At 41.4% G+C, this 21,932-nt stretch overlaps 1 protein-coding gene across 1 annotated transcript in view; it reads left to right on the forward strand.

The window, feature by feature from the left end:
* MID1 (midline 1) overlaps positions 1 to 21,932 on the forward strand; it is a 163,018-nt gene that overhangs the window by 86,453 nt on the left and 54,633 nt on the right. Inside the window, exon 3 of the mRNA XM_036305008.1 lies at positions 6,444 to 6,539. Coding sequence (XP_036160901.1) covers positions 6,444 to 6,539 — 96 coding nt within the window. The remainder of the gene's footprint in view (positions 1 to 6,443; positions 6,540 to 21,932) is intronic.

Below are 21,932 nucleotides of genomic sequence, written 5' to 3' on the forward strand. Positions count from 1 at the left end.
CAGTGTATGTAGAAGTACAAAGCTCATCTGTTAAGTTCGATTTACCATTCTCGGCTGGTGTCCACATCCATGCCTAAAGGCTCGTATTGAGACTGGTCCTCCACGGATTGTTAAATTATCAACTCAGACCGACCTGAAAGGAGGTTGAGTATGAAAATGCATTAGAAGTGTAGGCATTAAGAACAAACATTATAGGACAAATGAATCATCCTTTCTGCATAAAGTAGACTGGAGAGCCTCATTCTTCAGAAACACGTGTTTTACAACTTTGTCTTTCACAACTTCGACTTTTACCCAGACTTTTGCTCAATAGTAAGAAATCAAATCTGCATCGTTGTGTTTAGAAGGATGATCTGGAATTACTTATATTCCCCTTCTTTAATGATGGTGGTGGGAAGGGCATGTTGAATTCCATCAAATAGCTACACACTTACACAAGCCTTATCCAGCTCAACAAATATCCTTAGCACATCCTTTCCTTTTCCTTCGCAGAGTAAGACTACTGTGGGGGGAACACCGAAGTAGTAAATTAAGGCCAGAAGCAATGTGACTTTGGTTGTGGGTAGAGTTTGGATCAATGACCATTGCTTGGCTGTTTATATAAACCCCTGTTTATAAAAATCTGTTCAACAGTATAATGTCGGCCTTCCCAGAAATCTTGTGGTCTGATGGAGTTACATAGCATTTAGAACGCTTCTAGCTGTCAAGCCCCTCTTCGTGGGTTTAGACTCAGTGCTGCCAATGAGGAACGCCCTCAGGGGTAGAAGGCGCTACTGTAACAATCTATAATGCTTGTTAGATGAACTAACTACAGTACGTACTCGGGTTACGTCGGAGATCCGTTCCTACCGCGTGACGTAATGCGATTTTCTTTTTTTTTTTATTGCTTAAAGTAATACAAAGGGTATTACATATGTGTCCATTTTTCCCCCCCGCCCTAGACAGTCCCCTAGCCTCCCCTATCCCCCAGTGTCTTATGTCGATTGGTTATGCTTATATGCATGCATACAAGTCCTTTGGTTGATCTCTTACCCCCCTCCCTCCTGCCCCCCAACCCTCCCCGGCCTTCCCGCTGCAGTTTGACAATCTGTTTGAGGCAGCTCTGCCTCTGTATCTATTATTGTTCAAAAGTTTATAATGGTCTCTATTATCCATGAATGAGTGAGATCATGTGGTATTTTTCCTTCATTGACTGGCTTATTTCACTTAGCATAATGATTTTCGCATAAGTCGGAACCCACCTACGTAAGCACCTACGTCACTCACATGGAGCACAGACACAGCAGTAATGAAGGGAAACAGTAAGCAAAATTGAAAAGAAAGAACAATTCCTGACCTTTACTTTTGGTAAATAAATAATAGAAAACATAAAACACATATGTACGTACGTCGAAATGATGGAACTTTTTTTTTAATAAATACTATAAATGGGAGATGGCGACATATCCACGCAACGACGTACGACGTAACCCAAGGACTGCCTGTAGTTAGTTGATTTACTACATTTGATTTCAGGAGGGTTGTCCAATGAAGATTCAGCTCCCCGTGCTAGCTGTTCCAACAATGAATATTTGAGGATTTATAATGGGAAGGGACTAAGCCAGCGGTTCTCAACCTGTGGGTCGCGACCCCTTTGGCTGTCGAACGACCCTTTCACAGGGGTCCCCTAAGACCATCCTGCATATCAGATATTTACATGACAATTCATAACAGTAGCAACATGACAGTTATGAAGTAGCAACGAAAATAATTTTCTGGTTGGGTCACAACATGAGGAACTGTATTTAAAGGGCCAGAAGGTTGAGAACCACTGGACTAAGCAGTGATAGGATACAGCAGGTACTGAATACATACTATGGTTTTGTTATGCCCTCTCCTTGGTAGTAGGATTATTCTCTGCTGTGCAGATGAATTCCAGAGGAAGAGCATGTGCCCAGGAAGGAGCTTAGCCCAGGAGCCAAATCTCACTCATCACCTGTTTCTGTAAATAAAGTTGTATCAGAACGCAGCCCTGCCCATCATTTACATATTGCCTCTGGCTGCTTTCTTACTAAAACAGTAGGTCCAGTAGTTGTGATAGTGAGCAAATGGCCAACAAAGCCTGAAATGTTTACTACCTGGCCCTTTACAGAGAAAATTTGCTGAGCCCGTTCTACACTCTAATGCTATGTTGTTCAGGGATGTAGCCATTAGCTGCAGGCAACAGTTGAGTGTTTGAGATGTGGCTGATGGAACTGACGTGTGTTATATGAGGAAAACACACAAGACTTGGTAAAAAGAAAGAAAGAAAAAGGAATGTAAAAAGCTCATCAGTTTTTAAATATTGATGACACGTTGAAATAATATTTTGGATACTGAGTTGGGTAAAATATATTATTAAAATTAATTTTACCTGTTCCTTTTTACATTTTTAACATGACTATTAGAAAATTGAAAATGTGACTTGCATTTATAGCTCACATCATAGTTCTAGTGACCATTCTGTTTAGAGTCTATAGAAAAAGGTAGAAAGAGGGAAGGTGGGGAGAGAAAACAGTCTGTTGTATTTGCAAATGACTTTCAAAAGCAATAGAATCTTCTATTAATTTGGCTATTACTTCTCATAAGAAGTAATACTTTAAAACAGTGGTTCTCAACCTTCCTAATGCCGCGACCCTTTCATACAGTTCCTCATGTTGTGGTGACCCCAATTTCATAGTTATAAATTGAACATAATGAAAGCATAGTGATTCATCACAAAAGCAATATGTAATTATATATGTGTTTTCTGGTGGTCTTAGGCGACCCCTATGAAAGGGTCATTCGACCCCCAAAGGGGTCGCGACCCACAGGTTGAGAACCACTGCTTTATAGTAATGGATTGGGTTGTCTGTCGACAAGGTTTTAGTTGAGTTCTCTGAGAAGGAGACCCTGACTCAGAATTCAAATTGGGAGGTGACCTGGGCAGCATCTGTCAGGGAGAAGGGGAGGGAAGAAGGCATGGTCATGAACAGGTTGTTGCTGTGGGCACCTGGGCTCCTCCCAGTGGAACTCTCTGGAAGATTTGACAGAACAGGACTCAAAGGAGTCCCTTCTGGCAGGTGAGGAACCTCAGATGTTCACCCACCAACTGCCAGTAGTTGCTGGTTGAGGGCTGGTCCTAGGGGCATCAGCCCTCCCCTTGTTCTCTCTCCAGCATCCCTGCCTGCCCTGCCTGGGGCCAGATAAAGGCCTACAGCTGAAAGGAACAGTTGTTTGCTGCCAAGAGCCACCAGCCAGCTTGAGATCAGTGACTGCCTATGGCAGTGATGGCGAACCTATGACACACGTGTCAGAGGTGACATGCGAACTCATTTTTTTGGTTGATTTTTCTTTGTTAAATGTCATTTAAATATATAAAATAAATATCAAAACTATGTCTTTGTTTTACTATGGTTGCAAATATTAAAACATTTCTCTATGTGGCACGGCACCAGAGTTAAGTTAGGGTTTTTCAAAATGCTGACACGCCGAGCTCAAAAGGTTCGCCATCACTGGCCTAAGGCATCAGGTTGGGCCCTATAGCTGCTACTGACACCAAACTGAATGTTTTATCCATGTTGAAACCCATGATTTTAACAAACATTTGTATAGTCCCCTGGTGTGTATGTATTTCTTTTCTCTGATCTTAACAATAGCACAGATAGGTAGGTTTATCATTACTCATACATTATGGATGGGAAAACTCAGCCCAAGGGTCATTTGTCCAGGATAATTCAGCTGGGATGGTAACTCCAGTCTCCTCACTCCACCTGGGTGGTCACTCAGGCCTGACTCCTTGGATTTTTACAAAGCTCAGCTCCAGAAGGAGATGTAAATATAGCGATGTTCTCAAGGTGAGAACAGGAGACTCAAACTATTGGTGGGGGTACTCTGTAGAACTCCTTAGATATCCATAGGGAAATACTTATATCCACTTAGTCCGGAGGCTCTCATGCCAAAATGTATTATCTCTCTTTTGCCAAAGCACAGTCACAATCAAGAGGTTATAGGACCTGCTGACCACCACACAGGATGTTGGTGATACAGCTAAATTCTAGAAAACTCCACAGAAGTCCCTATAGTGGAAGCTTATGGATGCATGGTTCATTGAGGACTGGATTTTGTTACCTTCCCATTACCCAGGCTCTCTTCAAAAGTGTTGTCAGTCCCTTTGGTATTTCTTGGAAACAGTCTCCCTCCCAGCTTCATTTCCCTTTATTATACTTCTAACTGACTCGGTAACTCTTTGCGGACTTCAGTAACACTTGTACTATTTGAATTTGAATAACCCCCAAGGATCTAGATAGGTCAATATGTTTAAACCACAGGCTTTCGTCTATATATTAGTTGATTAAAAACAGATTTTATACATGATGTATACGTAATCAAGGGAGGGGGAAGCAAGCAGATGTTTGTAAAACCGAAATGTGTTAGTCTATAGTTATTTGGCTCTCTTGCTGCCTAGCTTTAGAAAAGTCATACCTGTGACAATTGAACTGTAAACAGTTAGATGATGTGTTTCCCTAGAAATTTCCTCCTCTGAAGGGTCAGCCAAAAAGAAAAGTAAAATGATTCCTTAAGATTGACATACCAAAAGGAGTTGACAAAATATACCATAAAGTAGTCATATTTAAATAAAGGACATTGAGTAATGGATTGCCTCAAAGTTATGCTCTAGTCTCTGACCATAAAGTGACTAGGGGTTGCAATTCATTTAATCCAAACAGAGGGAAAACTTTGGCTTTTGTTGTTGTTATTAGTAAGAGCTTTGAAAGCCAGTTTTTTTTAATGCAAATATGAAATCATTAAGTTGCACCTAAATCACTGTGTCTTCAATTCATTCTCCAGTTTTTTGTTGTATCTCATCCTTTAACTGAGAAACGGTCATTTTTTCCTCCCTTAAAATATTTATATTTGAGACACTTTGAGTGTTTCAAAGCCAAAATTGAAGATTTTGTATTGGTCTTCCTGTCCAGGTAAAATATACACAAAACCTGCCGCTGGATTCTGAACACATGAGAATTATAGATAAAATACTTTAAATGGATTTTAAAGAAGAATAACCACGCTTAAACATAAGTGGAAAGTCTCCAAAAATCAGGAGGGAAAGGAAATGCAAAGTGGTGAAGGGAGGCTGGAGCTGGGCTGCTCAAAAGAAGTAGAGATGAGCTGGGGCAGCAAGGACCTGAGGGGAACATGGGGCAGTGTATCCTGCACATGGCAGGTGCCACCCTGTCCTCCTGGAGGCCACTCTAGGCTCAAAGGCTACCTCCCACCCTCTCTGGTAGAGCCAGACAGAATTCTCATGGGAGGAAGGTGAGACCCTGAGTCAAACTGGCATCTGTGACTCTGTGGCACATCTGTGTCTTGTGGGAGTGCCCCCTCTGGGAAAACAACCTCAAGCCCTAACAACAGAGCGGGCATCTCACGTGGTTGGGCTGTGTCAATCCCCAAACCATAACACAGGGAACAAAATTCCCATCAGATGAGCGGTCAGACAAAAATTGCAAGACACAAGATAAAATCAGATTCATGGCAAATGTATGCACACACAGGCAAATAGGAATTGCCTCTTCTCAAAAGAGCTTAAGAATAAGTATGTTTAAACATGTTCTCTTGAACTTATGGAGGGACTTGCTTCCTGGGAACATGAACAGAAGGTAATTCAACAAGAAGATGTGATAAAGAACCTACTGGAAATGAAAGATGTGGTCATTAAAATTTTTAAAAAGTGTTCATAGGATGAACACCAGATTAATAAGCATACCTTGTCCGGCTGGTGTGGCTCGGTTGGTTGGAGCATTGTCCCATACACCAAAAAGGTTGTGGGTTCAATCCAATAGTAGTTGATTTGATGTGGGGATATACTCTTTATATTATTGCCATTTCTGATTCAGATAAAGGAATAGAAATTCAATGCTCTCCTTTCTCCCTAGTTCACAACCTAGAACAGTGGTTCTCAACCTGTGGGTCGCGACCCCTTTGGGGGGGGGGGTCGAACGACCCTTTCACAGGGGTCGCCTAAATACATCCTGCAGATCAGATATTTACATGACGATTCATAACAGTAGAAACATGACAGTGATGAAGTAGCAACGAAAATAATTTTATGGTTGGGGGTCACCACAACATGAAGAACTGTATGAAAGGGTCACGGCATTAGGAAGGTTGAGAACCACTGACCTAGAAGTAACCTAATCATTCAGTTAATTATGCCTCAGTTAATGCAAGACACAGGAACCAAAAGAATGAAATTTGACCATCTTTTAAGGGTTCTTTTAAACACACCTTTTCACAATCCAGTTTGAATCTATAAATACTTGAAACTGCATAGATCTCATTGAGGTTTCTGAAAAAATGTATCAGTTTTCCCTAGTAGGAGTGTTGTACAGTAAAATATTAAAAGTATGCAGAATAATATTCTTCCTCTCTTTTTTGAACAGCAAAACTTAGAGAGTAACCTCACCAGCCTTATTAAGAGGAACACGGAACTGGAGACCCTTTTGGCCAAACTCATTCAAACCTGTCAACATGTTGAGGTGAGTAGCTCTGTGTAGTGTGCACCATATGAAAACTGCTAGGCCACGATTTTTATACCCTCAACCTTTATGTTTTTACAACTGGAATCTTCTGCAAATTGGATTTCTTTTTGCAGGAGCTAAATATATAAGATGGATGAAATTGGAAGGAGCTAGAACAGGGGTGGGCAAACTTTTTGACTCGAGGGCCACAATGGGTTCTTAAACTGGACCGGAGGGCCGGAACAAAAGCATGGATGGAGTGTTTGTGTGAACTAATATAAATTCAAAGTAAACATCATTATATAAAAGGGTACGGTCTTTTTTTTTTTTTTGGTTTTATTCATTTCAAACGGGCCGTAGTTTGCCCACAGCTGAGCTAGAACCTCAGATACGCTCTTCCCCCATCAACTAACTGCTTTGTCCTGCCCCCCACTCCTATCACAGCATTCCCTGATCCAGCTTTATTTTACTTAGCGTTCCTAATATTGTAGATTTTAATCAACCTTACGAAGAACAGCCAAGAAAAAGCACTATTTAAAAGGCATTGTATTGGCTGCTGTAACAAATTACCACAAACTTGGATGGCGTAAAAAAACAGGCAGGCTGGAGGCCAGAAGTCTAAAAGCAAGGAGTTGGCGTGGCTGTGCCAGCTCCCTCAGAGGGCCCTAGGGGAGGGCCCTTCCTGCCTCTTCCCACCTCCTAATGTTCTTGTGGCTGCAGCAGTCTAATCTCTACTTCTTTCATCAAATGGCCTTCACCTTGTGTGTCTCTGTGTCTGTGTCTAAATATCCTTTTGACAAGGACACCAGTCACTGGATTAAGGACCACCCTACTCCAGTATGAACTCATTTTAACTTGATTACATTTGCCAAGACCCTGTTTCCAAATCTATATATATAAAAGCCTAAGCGACCGTTCAACCGGTAGCTATGACGCACACTGACCACCAGGGGGCAGACTCTCAACGCACAGGCATGGAAACATGGAACAGACTGATGAATCTCAGAGGCAAGGGGGGTCCCTCAGCCTGGCCTGTGGGGATTGGGCCGAAACCAGCCCGGTGCACGGATTCGTGCACTGGTGGAGTCCCTCAGCCTGGCCTACAGGGACTGGGCTGAAACTGGCAGTCTGACATCCTCCGAGGAGTCCCGGATTGGAGAGGGTGCAGGCCAGGCCAAGGGACCCCACCAGTGCACGAACCCATGCACCGGGCCTCTACTAAGGTCATAGTCACAGATAACAGGGAATATGCCTTGGGCATATCTTTTGGGGGAACACAATTCAGAACACTCCAGGCATATATTAAATGCATGTTGGTTGTCAGATATATTTCTGTGAAATTGACCACAGTTGCAGTGTGTTGGGAGTAAGTAAGAGTGTTTAGGCAGCAGTGACAGCAGGGCAAGTTGCAGAACCCAGATCTTTTCTTAAAGTATATTTTTATTGACTTCAGAGAGGAAGGGGAGGGAGAGAGAGATAGAAATATCAATGATGTGAGAGAGTCATTGATTGGCTGCCTCCTGCACGCCCCCTACTGGGGATTGAGCCTGCAACCCAGGCTCCCTTGACCAGAATCGAACCCAGGACCCTTCAGTCTGCAGGCCAACGCTCTGTCCACTGAGCCAAACAGCCTAGGGCCAGAACCCAGATCTTTCTGACCCTCTGCTTAGATGGATTCGCTTTTGGCAATAATCTCTCCAGGGAATAATTAGAGCCTTGTTGATTAAACAAAATTGTAAATAATAGTGAACAAGCATAATGCTTTCATTATTGTGAAGAAAGTGAATATGTATTATAGGAATAAATGGATGAACAAAATGGAGTGATCCTGGTGCTATATTTTATTTTTATGATGTGTTGGCATTTGATGTTTAGGACAATAAGAAAGAATTACTTCTCTTCAGTAGAAAAAAAAATTACCTGTGTTTTATGGGGAAATATTACAAATGCTTTATGGTTTGGATGATTATTTCATTCAATTGTACCTAGTTTTGTTACTTCTTAAAGCACTAGTGTCTGGTTTCCATTATGGCCTGTAGTCATTTCAGAGCAATCGTCTTGCTCCTAATGCAATATTAGTGTGGCTTGAATTTACAAAATGCTGTTCATCCTAACGTAAAAGTACATTCTATAATGTTCAGTAATTTCAAATGATAGATAGATGTGTCATTCAAGAAATTTACAAGCAGATTCCATTTTTATTTCAAAAGATTAGAGATTTAGTTGAGATATAGGCTTTTAAAATGAAGCTATTACTGATGTGATTGTAGCGAACTTGCAGATAGACACATATAAGCTATTTGAAGTTATTCTAGACAAGGAGGAAAGAATACTCATTCCTTTCACTACTGTTGTTTCTGTATGCATCCTTTGGAATAGAAAGAAATTTTTGTGGGTGAGAAATTTGGTATTTGGGAAATTTATTCTAGATAATAATGAAAGAAAATTAATTATGAGTAGAAATAATATGGTACTGGCAGTGCCTATTTTTACATGTTTTCTTAATCATACTTATTAATATTCTCAAAGTCTAATTTTCAAAAAAGTAAGCATCCAATTGTCACCTATAGCAAAACCTCCATATAACGAACTAATTTGGGGGAGGGAGTGTCCATTAAAGCCAAAAGCCCATTATATAATAAAGTAGGTTTTCCGAATGCATATGTTAAAAATTGACAAATGAGTTAGTTTACCTGTTTTTACTTAAGTAGACACGTTTGTGTAATTAACATTAAGTGTGTATAAAAAGTTAAATTTCAAAAAAAAGTTTTCTATATGTATTACTGTGATTTTAAGTTTATACTGAATAGGTCTAGGTACAGTGATGGCGAACCTTTTGAGCTCGGCGTGTCAGCATTTTGAAAAACCCTAACTTAACTCTGGTGCCGTGTCACGTATAGAAATTTTTTGATATTTGCAACAGTAAAACAAAGACTTATATTTTGATATTTATTTTATATATTGAAATGCCATTTAACAAAGAAAAATCAACCAAAAAAATGAGTTCGCGTGTCACCTCTGCCACGCGTGTCATAGGTCCGCCATCCCTGGGCTAGTAGATGCATGCATTCACCAGTCACCGCTAGTAAACAAACGCACAGGTTGGCGTGTGGCTCAGTGCACTGCGGACATCAGCTAATAGGGGTTAAAACTGCTGCAGAAAGTGAGGCCAGGCAACCACGGAATCAATTATGGCGTGCAATGCAGTGTGATCATGTGCTGATTGCTCCCTGATTTAAATATGTAGACTACAATTGTAGATATGCAATATTTATTGATGTCAGTGAAATTACTACAGTGGTTTCCCCACATATGTTCTATTCACTAAAATTGCCTAAAATAACAGTGAATTAATAACAAAAAACCAACCTGTTAATTTAATTATAAGCAAATCTTGGTTAAAAGCATTTTAAAATTAACAGGGTGTTAATTTCCACACGTGACATACATTCCAGAAATTTTGTCAGTTCAATCAGAAGTCCGTAAAATTGAGGGTTTACTGTAGTAATCAAATGAGTAATAATATGAAGATGGGAGCCGGGGGAGATAGTACACAATCTAAGGCTACCTTCAAGGGATATCTTGGTGCAAAAGGGAAAAATGTCACAACACTAGTAAAATCCAAAACAGTAGTGGAATTTGTTAGGCACCGGCATGATGATCTTTTAAATCAGCTCAGTGGAAAAGAATTTCATAGTTCACATCCTATGTTCCTAGACTGTATTTCTTCCTTTTCCTCTTCCTGCTGGTGTCCTTGTGTTTGAGTCTGAGCACTCCTCTGGAAAATAGTCCCCATGCCAGCTGGAGCTGAAAAACGCAGAGCTCAGAGGCAACTCTCAATTGTTGGAAACGAAATCAATGAGTTCCCACCGAATCCTGAGGAAATGCCACATCCGTATAAGTCCACACCTCCTTCCTGAGCTCCACTCTGCTTTTCTTTAGAATGAAAGGAGTTTGAAGGTCTCCCCCCTCCCCATTGTTTTCATAACTTGTTTTTAAATCAGGGTAAGCAAATGACATGGTGTTTTGGAGAGTAAGTACCAACTTTTTTAAAAACTAGATACGAAGGGTATGAACGCCAAGGCAGCTTAGGACTCAGGAGGTAGAGGCATTGAAAGAGCAGCATCAGCTAGACTCCCAAGAAATGCTTGCGTGTAAATCGGCAGTTGGAATTCTAAAACCTAGTGGGTTTTTAGTCACTGGGTTTTGTTTTCTTCAGGAGAGAAATACAGTAGAAAATTCTATTGGGATGAGTTTGAAGTCAGTTATACATGAGATGTAGGACAAACCTATGGGAAGTGATCAAAATTTGGGTCAGCTTAACATTTCTAGGTCAAATGTGGACTTTTTGTCTTCATCATCTCATCCTTTTCTTTAAAAATCAGAGGACCTAATTTATTAGCTAAGCAAATACTTAGAATCACTGATGTGTGCCAAATTCTTCACACCTTCTGAGAATCGAGTTCTGTCATAGGGAATACAACACCTGGGCACAAATCAATGTTCATTTTGGGAATTAGCGGTGACCAGTGACTGAATCCACAGTGAGAAAATAAGGAAAAGCTACAGAAGGGCGACTAATTGTCACAGCAGTTTGGAGAAGATCAAGGCTCAGCTGACCTCACCATCCTTGCCCGCACTCAACCTAGAAGGCCGTCCTCTAAGCCAGCATCTCATCAAAGTCCTGGCATTAGCCCCTTTGCTTATTTTGCCTTGTTTGTAATAACTTTAAAAAAAATTCCTTTTGCTATTATTTTTCACACTAAGTTTTGAAACTATTTTTTATTTTAATAGAAAGATTGCTCTCTTACTGGCTTTCTCTGAGTTTTTTCAGTGTTAGGTGACATGTGGAGTGACAAATTTCTTGTAGGTAAAGGGAAGAGGGTGATATGTTATGGTACCTTGTAAGAAATGGTGAAAATTGATTTGGGAAATCAGAGAGGGTCTCTAGAAAACTTTTCAGTCATTCACCAAGCCCTAAAGACATTCCACTGTAAACTTTGGAATAAGGGGGGGAATTGCTGGGAAGATGAACTTTCAAGTTTAAATTAATTTCGTTGTGCAGTTTTATGTCAAAGCACTCTCTATGGAAACCTTGGCAATTGCTTCATCTAGAGCCATTGGATTCAGACCAGCACCTGAATATCACACATGATTTTTGTGTGTTGTGGACAGGTGTCTGATCTTGGATGTTGTGTGTCCTGCTAGGGGCCAATTTGAATGTCCAAAGTTATAATCCGTTTCACTAGCAGATAAGGGTTAGGTTCGTACCCCAGCTGAGCCCTCTTGAGAAAGCTCTCAACGTATAACTTGAGTCAGACTCTGGGCCTCATTAAACCACATGAGGTAACCCACAGTCATCCATGGCTGTTCCTGTAAACAGCTCTGGGACGATGATAATGTAACAGTGCAAATACAATGGCATTTGGAAACTAGATTATGATGAGGCACTGTAGTAAAGGCTGATCTCCCAAGTTCAAGTCTTAGCATTCCCATGACAAAGGAGAAAAGGAACTCTCAACTGCACAGAAATTCATTGTCTCTGGAGAAAGTACATGTTTTGACTCCTGCATGTGTATAAGGGTTACGTATCCAGTTTACTCCAAATCTGCTAAAATTGACAACTCATGCAGCAAATTTAGCTTTGCTCAGTGGGGATGAAATTTACTGTCTATTAAAATAGTCTGCAGCACATATTTCAATGTCTCACCTTAGATTCAATGCTCTTGTCTTTGAAAACTTGATTTATAAAGGATGTTGGGTCCTGTTACCTTCTTAGTTAGTTTAGTCTTACTTTCAGAATGACATTTCCAAATTTCAGCTTTGAAACTCTTTTCAAAAACATGATCCAACCTTTCACTATATGCTAATCTGTCCATTTGGATGGAATGACCATTGTGTCATATTCAGAATTCTACCAGGTGGCTCAGACTGGAGTATGATCACATGTATCTGCCTCTGAAGGCAGTCCCTCTGACATATTTGCATTTAGTAATGCAGATTTCCAAGGCTATGGATATGAAACAATGGGCCTTAATTGGGGGCCTAGTGGATGAGCAGTAGGGATGAAGAGAGAAGACATGGTTTTAGTGATGTATTTTAATGTGGTTTCTTCACATATTACAGGAATTCTTTATCACATCTCCCCTACACTAGTCCACACACAACTTCCTTGCCTTGAAATATTGGGAGATGCTTGACTAGAGCAGCAGGGGTGATGTTTCTGGCACAATATCCAGAATAGTAAGAACAGGTTGTGACAAATTTAAGAAATGACCATTGTAGTACTAACTCAGCTGTCACATGAGATATTGGTAGTTGGTTGGTTCCAGGGAAGAGAGTCAGAGGTGTGAGAGGAATGATGCCAGGTGAGAAGGTGATTGTCAGGTAGGAGATTGGGTCCCATTTTTGCTCCTATGCATGCTGTTCAGAGACAAGCACAACCCCAACCAGGCATCATTTTGTTATTGAACCAACTTCTTTAGTTTCTGGTTCTCAATATCTAGTTTAAATTCTCTTTCTCAATAAATGAATATAAAATTGCTTTTTTATGAGAAGCAAGCTGAAATGACCTTTGTCACCGATTCTGAGAGAAATGGGACGCATCATCTTTTACTTTCATTCGATTAGCTTCTATTCTTAATTGCTAAATGCTGTAGTGAAAACTGAAGATCTTTGTTCCAATTTTGAAATTCCCCAGCAAAATAATTGAGTCATGCCTATAAAATGTTCGTTAACAAGAGCATAATTGTAGCACTGGTTACTTTTGTTTAAAACAGAAAGATGAAATGTTAAATTCAGCTATTTAAAAAGCCTGAGGCTACCACTGAATGAATGCAAAGGGCTTTCAGTGAGGAGCAGCACAAATAAAGATTTTTACAACCAAGTGAGGTAACTTCCCAACCTAGGAATTTATGATAGAGCTTTTAATGATGTTTTTAAAAGTATTTTCACTAGATATAGCAAGTTCATATATATGAGGTGATGAAAACTGTCATAGTAGCTTAATCCTCTAACCAGGCAAGCTCTATATCGGGCTGTGATAAAGTTCAAGGAAGCCATAGGTTGGGTAGATGCTTCTTTGTCCACCCTTGCAGGTGTCAGGAGATGATGACTATTTCTAGTGGCTTCAGGTCCACAACAAGGTATAGCCTGTAGTGTATTGATAGGAAGAGTAGTATGACTTACGCAAATGTACACAAAAACAATAAAGACCAACGTCCCGTCACTTCCTGATTTAATTAACGCAATAGCCTTTTGAGGTGGATGTCATTCAGATGGCCAGAGGAATGGGACTTGAAGCAAGACACACGAATCGACCGGTGAATAAATGGTTTGAATCCACTCAAGTAGTAAAACAACTGGAGTGGTTACTGAATGTCGGCTACTCAAACCAGGTGATAGAGTTGAAAGAGATGACTAATAAGTTAGACTCCCAGGGGAATTCTCATGGCAAGAAACAGTCCCATGTGCTGGGGAAGTGCAAATGCTGTCCAACCCACCGTAACAGGGGCCCGATGAGAATGCTACTGTGGTACCAGTAGAACCTTGTGAATTACTCTCAAATCTTTGGCCATTAATCCTGGACCTGGTAACCTCAATTTCTTTGAGGTGACCAGTGTGCTTCCTTTAGGAAATAAAGCTCTTTTGTTCTCCCTCCCCAAGAGGTTTGAGCATTTTGTATAAGGATGGAGCCTTAAATAATATTCATAGCATCAATATTCTGTGTAACAGTTTAGGACTAAAACATATGTTTGTATTTTAAGGGTTTGTAGCATTTAAGAGAATATGACATATGATAGAAATTTGACAGGTTAGCTTTGAGATTCCAATCTGAAACATGTCATTTATTTTAGACTTGCGATTTTAAGTTGTAAGCATAAAACAGTTTGTTTCAAACCAAAATTGTAATGTTCAAGAGAGCTTGAGTTTCACTACATTTGTAAGTTTAATTTATTAGATTTCTAAGAGCTACTTAAGGATTTGGGAAGGTTTACCTTGTTAGGATTTTATTTTTACCCCATTAGGCATTTAAAGTGCTTATAAACTAAATTGAATATGTTACATTTATAACTGCAATTTAAAATGTTACAGGAATTTGGTGATAAAAATCTGAATAATGATTTTTATTTAGATTGAGTGAGAATTTACTGGAAGAGGGGCTCAAGTGTACTTTCGGGGGTGATAGAGATATCTTATACCTCATCCATAGTCGTGTGCTGTGTGCTAAATGCAGGAGGTACTAGGAAAAGAAAGCTACCATCCTGCTTCCCAAGGAGTCCAGCCAACCAGGAGAGGGTAGACGTGCACTTAGAGACCATGAGAATTGCTGCCCAACGACTGTATCTATATCAGCAAATCACCATGTAGTTTTCCTTAAGCTTTTAAGTTCAAGTTATGAATCTCATTATTCTACTCATAAATCCAAGGAATTTTATAAAGCCAAGAATAATCACTCTCAAGAGTCCTTAAATCAATGTTTGATTAGCCCAAGTTGAACAGACTCCACTCCATTAAACAATCAATTCCAACCATAAATCAGTTGATTAAGTGCCCATATAGATTTTTGTAAATTGAGGTAAAATTTACATATAGGCCCTCGAGTGGCACTTTACACATTGTTGGCACTCAACAATTCCATGGGATTGCTTTGGGTATTGTCACTGGGACCCCAGTAACAGCCTCCTCATTCATGGAGAAATCAGACCATCCTTATGTCCTCTCACCGTCATTCCTGAGCTACTAAGACTATTGCAAAGAGCTCTGAAAACCAGTAGCTTTAGCCACCTACACTTTAAGCAGAGAAAGAAGTAAAACTTGACCCTGAGAAGCAGGGGCTGCATCGACAGTTTAGTTCGCTGCCAGGATCATAATAAGCACTGAATGAAAAGGTGTCGTGGTTCCCAGTGTGATAAACAGGGTTTGCAAGGGTAGAGTGTTGGCTTGTTTCTTTTTGGTGCAAAACGTTTCTTCGTTTAGCATGTTATCTGGAAACTAGTGGCCTAGTGCACAGATTCGTGCACATTGAAAGGAAATGAATTAGAAGAAATATTTTAATATTGCTATTCGCCCTTTCTCTATAATAGAAGTGTCAACCAAATTCACGATCGACAATGACAGATTGAAACACAGGCGTGCGTTTGGCGCCAGTGAGAGCTTTATATGTATTGGGCATGTGCGAGTCAACTTAGCCTTTTATATATATAGAATAAACTTGCTTAATTAGACCTGCTTTCTGATTTAGTGAAACTTTTTCTAGCTCAGTGAAGCTCCCCAACTTCTCTTTCAGGTAATTGTAACACAGCAGTAAATATCAACTCAAAGCAGATTATTATTGTAGATCACGCAGGGAGAACAAAGGGTAAAATATTTAACTGCAGCAGTGTTTGACTATATTCTGCACAGTGAGAAAACCTGAAGTCATTTTCAAGGTCCACCATTTCTTACTTTTTAGTCGGGTCAAATTTTTAAACTTTCTAAATCTCCATTTTCCGGCTGATGAAAAGATAATAGGATTCCACTGAGTCTCCTATATACCTACTCCAGGACTTCTGTGAGGATCAAATGAGATGAGACATGGGAAAATGCTTCACAGACATTTGGTTAAAGTGTAAAATGTTTGCACCTGGATATAAAGCAAGTCATGTTCCTGAGCTGAAGAAACTCCAAGGAAGCTAGTTGCTAGGGAGAGGAAGTCAGGTGTTGCTACATGATATCATTACCCGGTGGCCATAGCAACCATTTTCAGGCTGGGCTGTGGGCCACATGGGGTCTCGACTGTTGCTCTGGGGTGGTGGCGAGGCCCTTGTCTCCCTTGGGGGAAGCCGAGTCTTGCTTTGTTGGTGCCAGGACTGTGGTGCTGTTTCTTTGTAAATGGGCAGTGCGCATCACGGCAGCTCCTGTGTTGAGCATCTGCCCCCTGGTGGTCAGTGCATGTCATAGCGACCGGTCGAATGGTCAGAGGGAAACTTAGCATATTAGCCTTTTATATATATAGATCCTGAGGCCACAGGGATGAGATCCTAAAGAAAGGTGATTTTTTTTCATATCTCTGACATGGCTTCGAGCTCAGCTTAATGAGAGAACGGCTGCCTGGGGAAACAGTGCCAACAGATGCCCAGAGAACACGCGCCAGTGCTAACCTGGAGTCAGGCTCTGGCTACTCAAACAAAGGATTGCTTTAATTTTTGCAGAATAAAGTATTTTTTCCTTCTGTTTTTCATGAAATGGCCTTAAAGAATTCCTCTTGTTTGTGGTCTCCAAAAAAAATGTGAACTATGCCCATGAGGCCGGCTTTGAAAGGTTCTATTAAACAACAAGAAGGCTTTGTTCTTGGTGAGAAAATTAAAGCAAGCAGTGTTTCCATTACCTGGCAGGATGCCGTCTCCACCATCCTTATCCTGGCAGCCATAAAAGGAGCATTCTGTTTCCCAGGTAGGAAGGTGAGAAGGCAACATCTGTCAGGTTTGTATATAGAAATCTAGTTGACCTTTCAGATAATGGAGTCATCCCCAACTCAAGGTTTTTAAAATTCAATTTTACTGCAGAAACTGTACCTATGGAAGCTTAAAACTGGAAAGCCGTTGTTTTAGAAAGACAGTAATTCCACAGTGAGTTGAAATAATGGAAAAGTGTGGCGCATCTGGATAAGCAAATGTACATATTTTAGTCTGACTCACTAGATCTCGTGTGCTTTTTTCCCCAGGCAACTTTGCTTGCCATTGCTCAAATTGAGTCCCATTCATGGTCAGTTGCAAATGAACGCTTGTAGGTGGACTGTGGCCCTCAAGTCAGGAATGACCAAGGTGAGGATAGAAAACACTGTTCAATGAAAACTCTGTTCAGCGCCGCAATTAGTCCTACGTCGTTGGAGCTTAAGAACAGTGATTTTCAACCAGTGTGCCTCGGGAATTTTTAACACATGCAGTACCTGGCTAGTCAGGGGCACTGACTTCTTTTCTCTTAGATTGTCAGGTAAAAAAAATGACAACAGCCAACAGAATAGCCATCTGGTGTGAATGAATAAAAATTATACCTCTTTTTTTTGTCACATCGACAAAAAAATTTATTTTTTGGAGTGCCGCAGACTAATTAGTTCTTGTGCCATGAGATTGGAAATCGCTGTGAACTGGGCAAATGGGACCCCTGTGCCCTCTGACACCCATGAGAGCCCTTCTTAGGAAGCGACCAGATTGTAGTCCCTGAAAGGAAGCGCTCCTGTCTGGGGCTGTCAGTGCCAGGCCCATGTCTTCTGGCCTGAGAGCTTCCAGCTGCAAACCCCTAAGACTTGGCCTGGCGGCTTTTTGCCCGTCCACTGCCAGCAGCCTTCAAGCAGCCACTGATGGAGGGTATTAGCTAAGGACCACTCTTCCTCCCCATCAGCTGGTATGTTCTGCACTGTTTCCCGAAGCCAGCCACTGGGATTCATTTCCGACTGCCCACAGTGGTCTTGGGAAGGCACACTTCACTGGCTTCATATCTTTCCATCAGTGGTTGGCAAATTGCGGCTCGGCAAACTGCGCCTCTAGAGCCACATGCGGCTCTTTGGCCCCTTGAGTGTGGTTCTTCCACCAAATACCGACTTCTGCGCATGGGCCACGAAGTTTCAATCGCACTGTACGTGCGCGCCCGCACGTGGTATTTTGTGGAAGAGCCACATTCAAGGGGCCAAAGAGCCGCATGTGGCTCGCGAGCCGCAGTTTGCCGACCACGGCCTTATCTCACTCCCCCACCCCCGACTGGTATTTCCTGGCAACAGCTTGTGCTTGTGGCCTAGTTTCATGCCCACTCGGAGAACAGAATCCGCAGACCTCCTCTAAAATAGGATGCTAGCACCAATCCCCTTTCCCAGCGTCACCATAGCTCACATTTCCCTAAACTCTCCTCTCTTTCACTGAATTTGAATAAATGTGAATATTAAACACCAGGCAACAAAGATATTTAAAAATCAGTCTACCAGCTCGGCTGGTACCCTAGCGTGACAACCAAGCAAGGTGTTTCAGAGCTACCACTTGTGGATGCACCAGGAAGACAGAAACAGAGCTGCACATTTTCCAGGTGTGCTTCCAAGTGCGAGCTTTGCCGGGGATTTCATCCAGTCTGTTTCCCTCACTGTACACGTAGCAAAGAGCAGGCATCCAGTCCTCATTCTTCACGAGTTTGCGGGGAGCAGATGGCCTCTATACTTAATGCAAGTCTGAATAGGAGCCCAACTTTGTATTTTTCCAGCACATCTCTACTCAGGAATCATGGCAAACAACTAAAAGGAATGCCACTTAATGAGAAATGGCATGTGAGATTGAAATGAGTAATGGAAGGTCGTGGGATAGACGCTTCCTCTTTCCATTACAAATGACTTCCCTTCCCTGAAACACCACCTCCATGCTCCCCGGCACTCATTTGACCATCCTCGCCTGTAAGTTTTTTGTGTTCTTTTTTTTTTAAAGCTTTGACCACAATGTCTAAAGGCTAAATGTAAAAATACATTTGTTGAAAATGACTTGGAAGTTATCACTTTCAGAAACTTGATGACACAGACTTCGTAGAGACAGGTGCCCATGACAGCTGAGTTTTTTTTCTGTGCGCCCAACCCCAACGGAAGGGTGTGAAGCATTTGTTTGATAAAGCATGTAATTAATAAGAGAAAGGAAGGGAGGGAGTTATTGTTTTTGAATGAAGGATGAGCAACACCTTCCATTCTGCTGCTGCTTTGAAACTGTGCTGAACAGTTACCATTAAACACACACACAAAAGTCTGGGGCATTAATGCCAAGAGTGCAAGCTTGGAGTCTGTTGAGTGTACTCAGAAAAACACCTGGGGAAGAGCAGCATTTATGACAACTGACAGAAGTCAGCAGGACATCACGGGGAAAGTAAAAACCATACTGCAGGTGTATTTTCATTTTCAAATCGAAATCCTATGAATGCAGTCATTGCAACTCTTTGTGCCTTGAAGGAAGAAAACTAATGTTTATCAAGCACCTACTATGTGCCAGACAGCCTACAGATATTTTCATGGAAAGTATGCAAATGAGAATCATTCTCACAGAAATTCACATTTTTTTTTTATATCTGCAGCTTTTGGGCTACAACGTCCCTAATCTTTTCCTCTATGCTAGAGGTTGGTAAACGATGTCCCTAGAGCCAAATGTGACTCGTCACCTCTTTTTATAAAGAAAGTTTTATTGGAACAGCCACGCCCATTTGATTACATATTGTCAGTGGCTGCTTTCTGACTACAGCAGTGGCACTGAGCAGTTACAACAGAGACCATATGGTCAACAAAGTTAAATATTTACTATCTAGCCCTTTACAGCAAAGTTTCCCAACTCCTGTTCTTCATCATGGAAGACTTTTCTCTGTCCGTCCCCCTTCCCCAATTGCACCAAGAAGGAGCTTTTAAGGATTGTATTTGGGATTTGAAAGTGACTCCCAAAATTCTGGAGTTAGGTGCGGCGTTGATGGTATAGTGGTGAGCATAGCTGCCTTCCAAAATTCTGGAGTTAGTCCTCATGTTATACCTTCCAAACCATTATTTTGATGAAAGCTGTAGATCAGTGGTTCTCAACCTTCTGGCCCTTTAAATACAGTTCCTCATGTTGTGACCCAACCATAAAATTATTTTCGTTGCTACTTCCTAACTGTCATGTTGCTACTGTTATGAATCGTCATGTAAATATCTGATATGCAGGATGGTCTTAGGCGACCCCTGCGAAAGGGTTGTTTGACTGCCAAAGGGGTCGCGACCCACAGGTTGAGAACTGCTGCTGTAGATGGACGTTTTGATTCTTGCTAGAAAGTCTCCAAGTAATCAACACAGGCTGACTGGTCCTAGAATCTACCAGGTTTCTTCTACATGGACATTCCAAATAAACAGAGTTTGTTAGCGATAGTGATGGTTAGCATTGATTGAGTAATTACCATGTGCCGAGCATTTTTCAATGGCGTTTCATTTACTCATTCATTTAGTTCTCACCACCTACCTCAGGGTTTCTCTACCTCAGCACGTGTGACATTTGGGTCCCACTGGCTGGATCATGCTCTGGTGTGGTGGACCGTCCTGAGCGTTGTTGGATGTTTAGCAGCGTCTCTGGCTTCTACCGACTAGATGTCAGGAGCACACCCTTCGCTCCCCTCTGCTCTGCCCCCATTTGTGACAACTGAAAATGTCTCCAGCCATTGCAAATACCCCCGGCGGAACACCTGGTCTAGCAGGTAACAGTTGGTATTTTCTTCATTATGCAGATGAGCAACTTGAGAAGTGAATAGTTTAGGCAAATGCCCAAGGACTTACAGTACCACATGATGTAAGGCAAACCTGGCATTCAAGCTAAGGAAGACTTCTTAAGGACCCTGAGTTCTGAGCTACTGCCTTCTCTGGCCCTGTTCACGCTAAATTATTTCACCTTGTTTGACGATCCTGTTTTACTGAAAAAAATGAACAACATCAACCGCAGCTTGGATGGGCATGTGGTGTGTGCTACTCCTGGGAGAAAAATTTCTTGTGCGAAGCTTCACAGTTATAGGCATTAGCGGCGGCATTCTGGTTGGACCGTTTTATCGTATTGTTATAGTTGTTTTATTTCTAAGAAGACTTTTATTGCCCAGTTCACCACAGCGTGTTGCCATTCTCAATAGCATCTCGCTCCTTAGCCAACACCCAAGCTTCATACTCTTAGAAACCTCAAGAAAAGAGGATTTATCATGAGGTTCCTGGGAACTGTTTTTTTGTTCTCATCACAGAAATAGAGCAAAATCCTCTGGATAGTTAATCAATATGTACAGTTTCCACCACGTCACTCTGATAAAGGCTGGAGGATATGTAGCTTTCCATGCCCCCACTACTGCTACTTCTCCCCAAAAGCATTTTATGAAGGGATTCCATTTTTGTTCTTCTGAAAAGTCTTTCTTGGACTTTAAAAGTTTTAGTCAAAAATGTCCAATATTCAATTCACATATTAAATATTTAAAAAGATGGTTCTATACTTTGGCTTCTTCTCCAAAGACAGGGACCCTGGGAACTTGGCCATTCTTCTCACTCTCATCTACTTGAGCCGGGTCCACAGATATTTGACTTTGGTGTGAGAGAGTTTCAGGGTGAAGATTACATATAAACATATTAGATGAATTACAGTAATACAGTCTGCCCTTACTCAGTTCTGCTTGGCTCCGTTTTATATACAAACTCAAGTATTAGAGTCCCTTTCATTGTTCCTTCTGGCAGCTCTGTCTCCCTTCTGCCCCAGGGTCTGGAATGTTCATCTCGGCTGCCTTTGGCAGTAAAACCCAAAGCACCCTCAGATCCTCATATTTCTTTTTGCACCTGGTCAGGGTCCGTGGCAGGGCATAGAGCCCACTTAAATACAGGTTTTCCCTGTCCCCTCGCCTTCCTGGCCAAACGTTTAGCTTACA

The sequence above is a fragment of the Myotis myotis genome, unplaced genomic scaffold (genome assembly GCF_014108235.1).
Source record: "Myotis myotis isolate mMyoMyo1 unplaced genomic scaffold, mMyoMyo1.p scaffold_m19_p_4, whole genome shotgun sequence".
NCBI classification, from domain to species: domain Eukaryota; kingdom Metazoa; phylum Chordata; class Mammalia; order Chiroptera; family Vespertilionidae; genus Myotis; species Myotis myotis.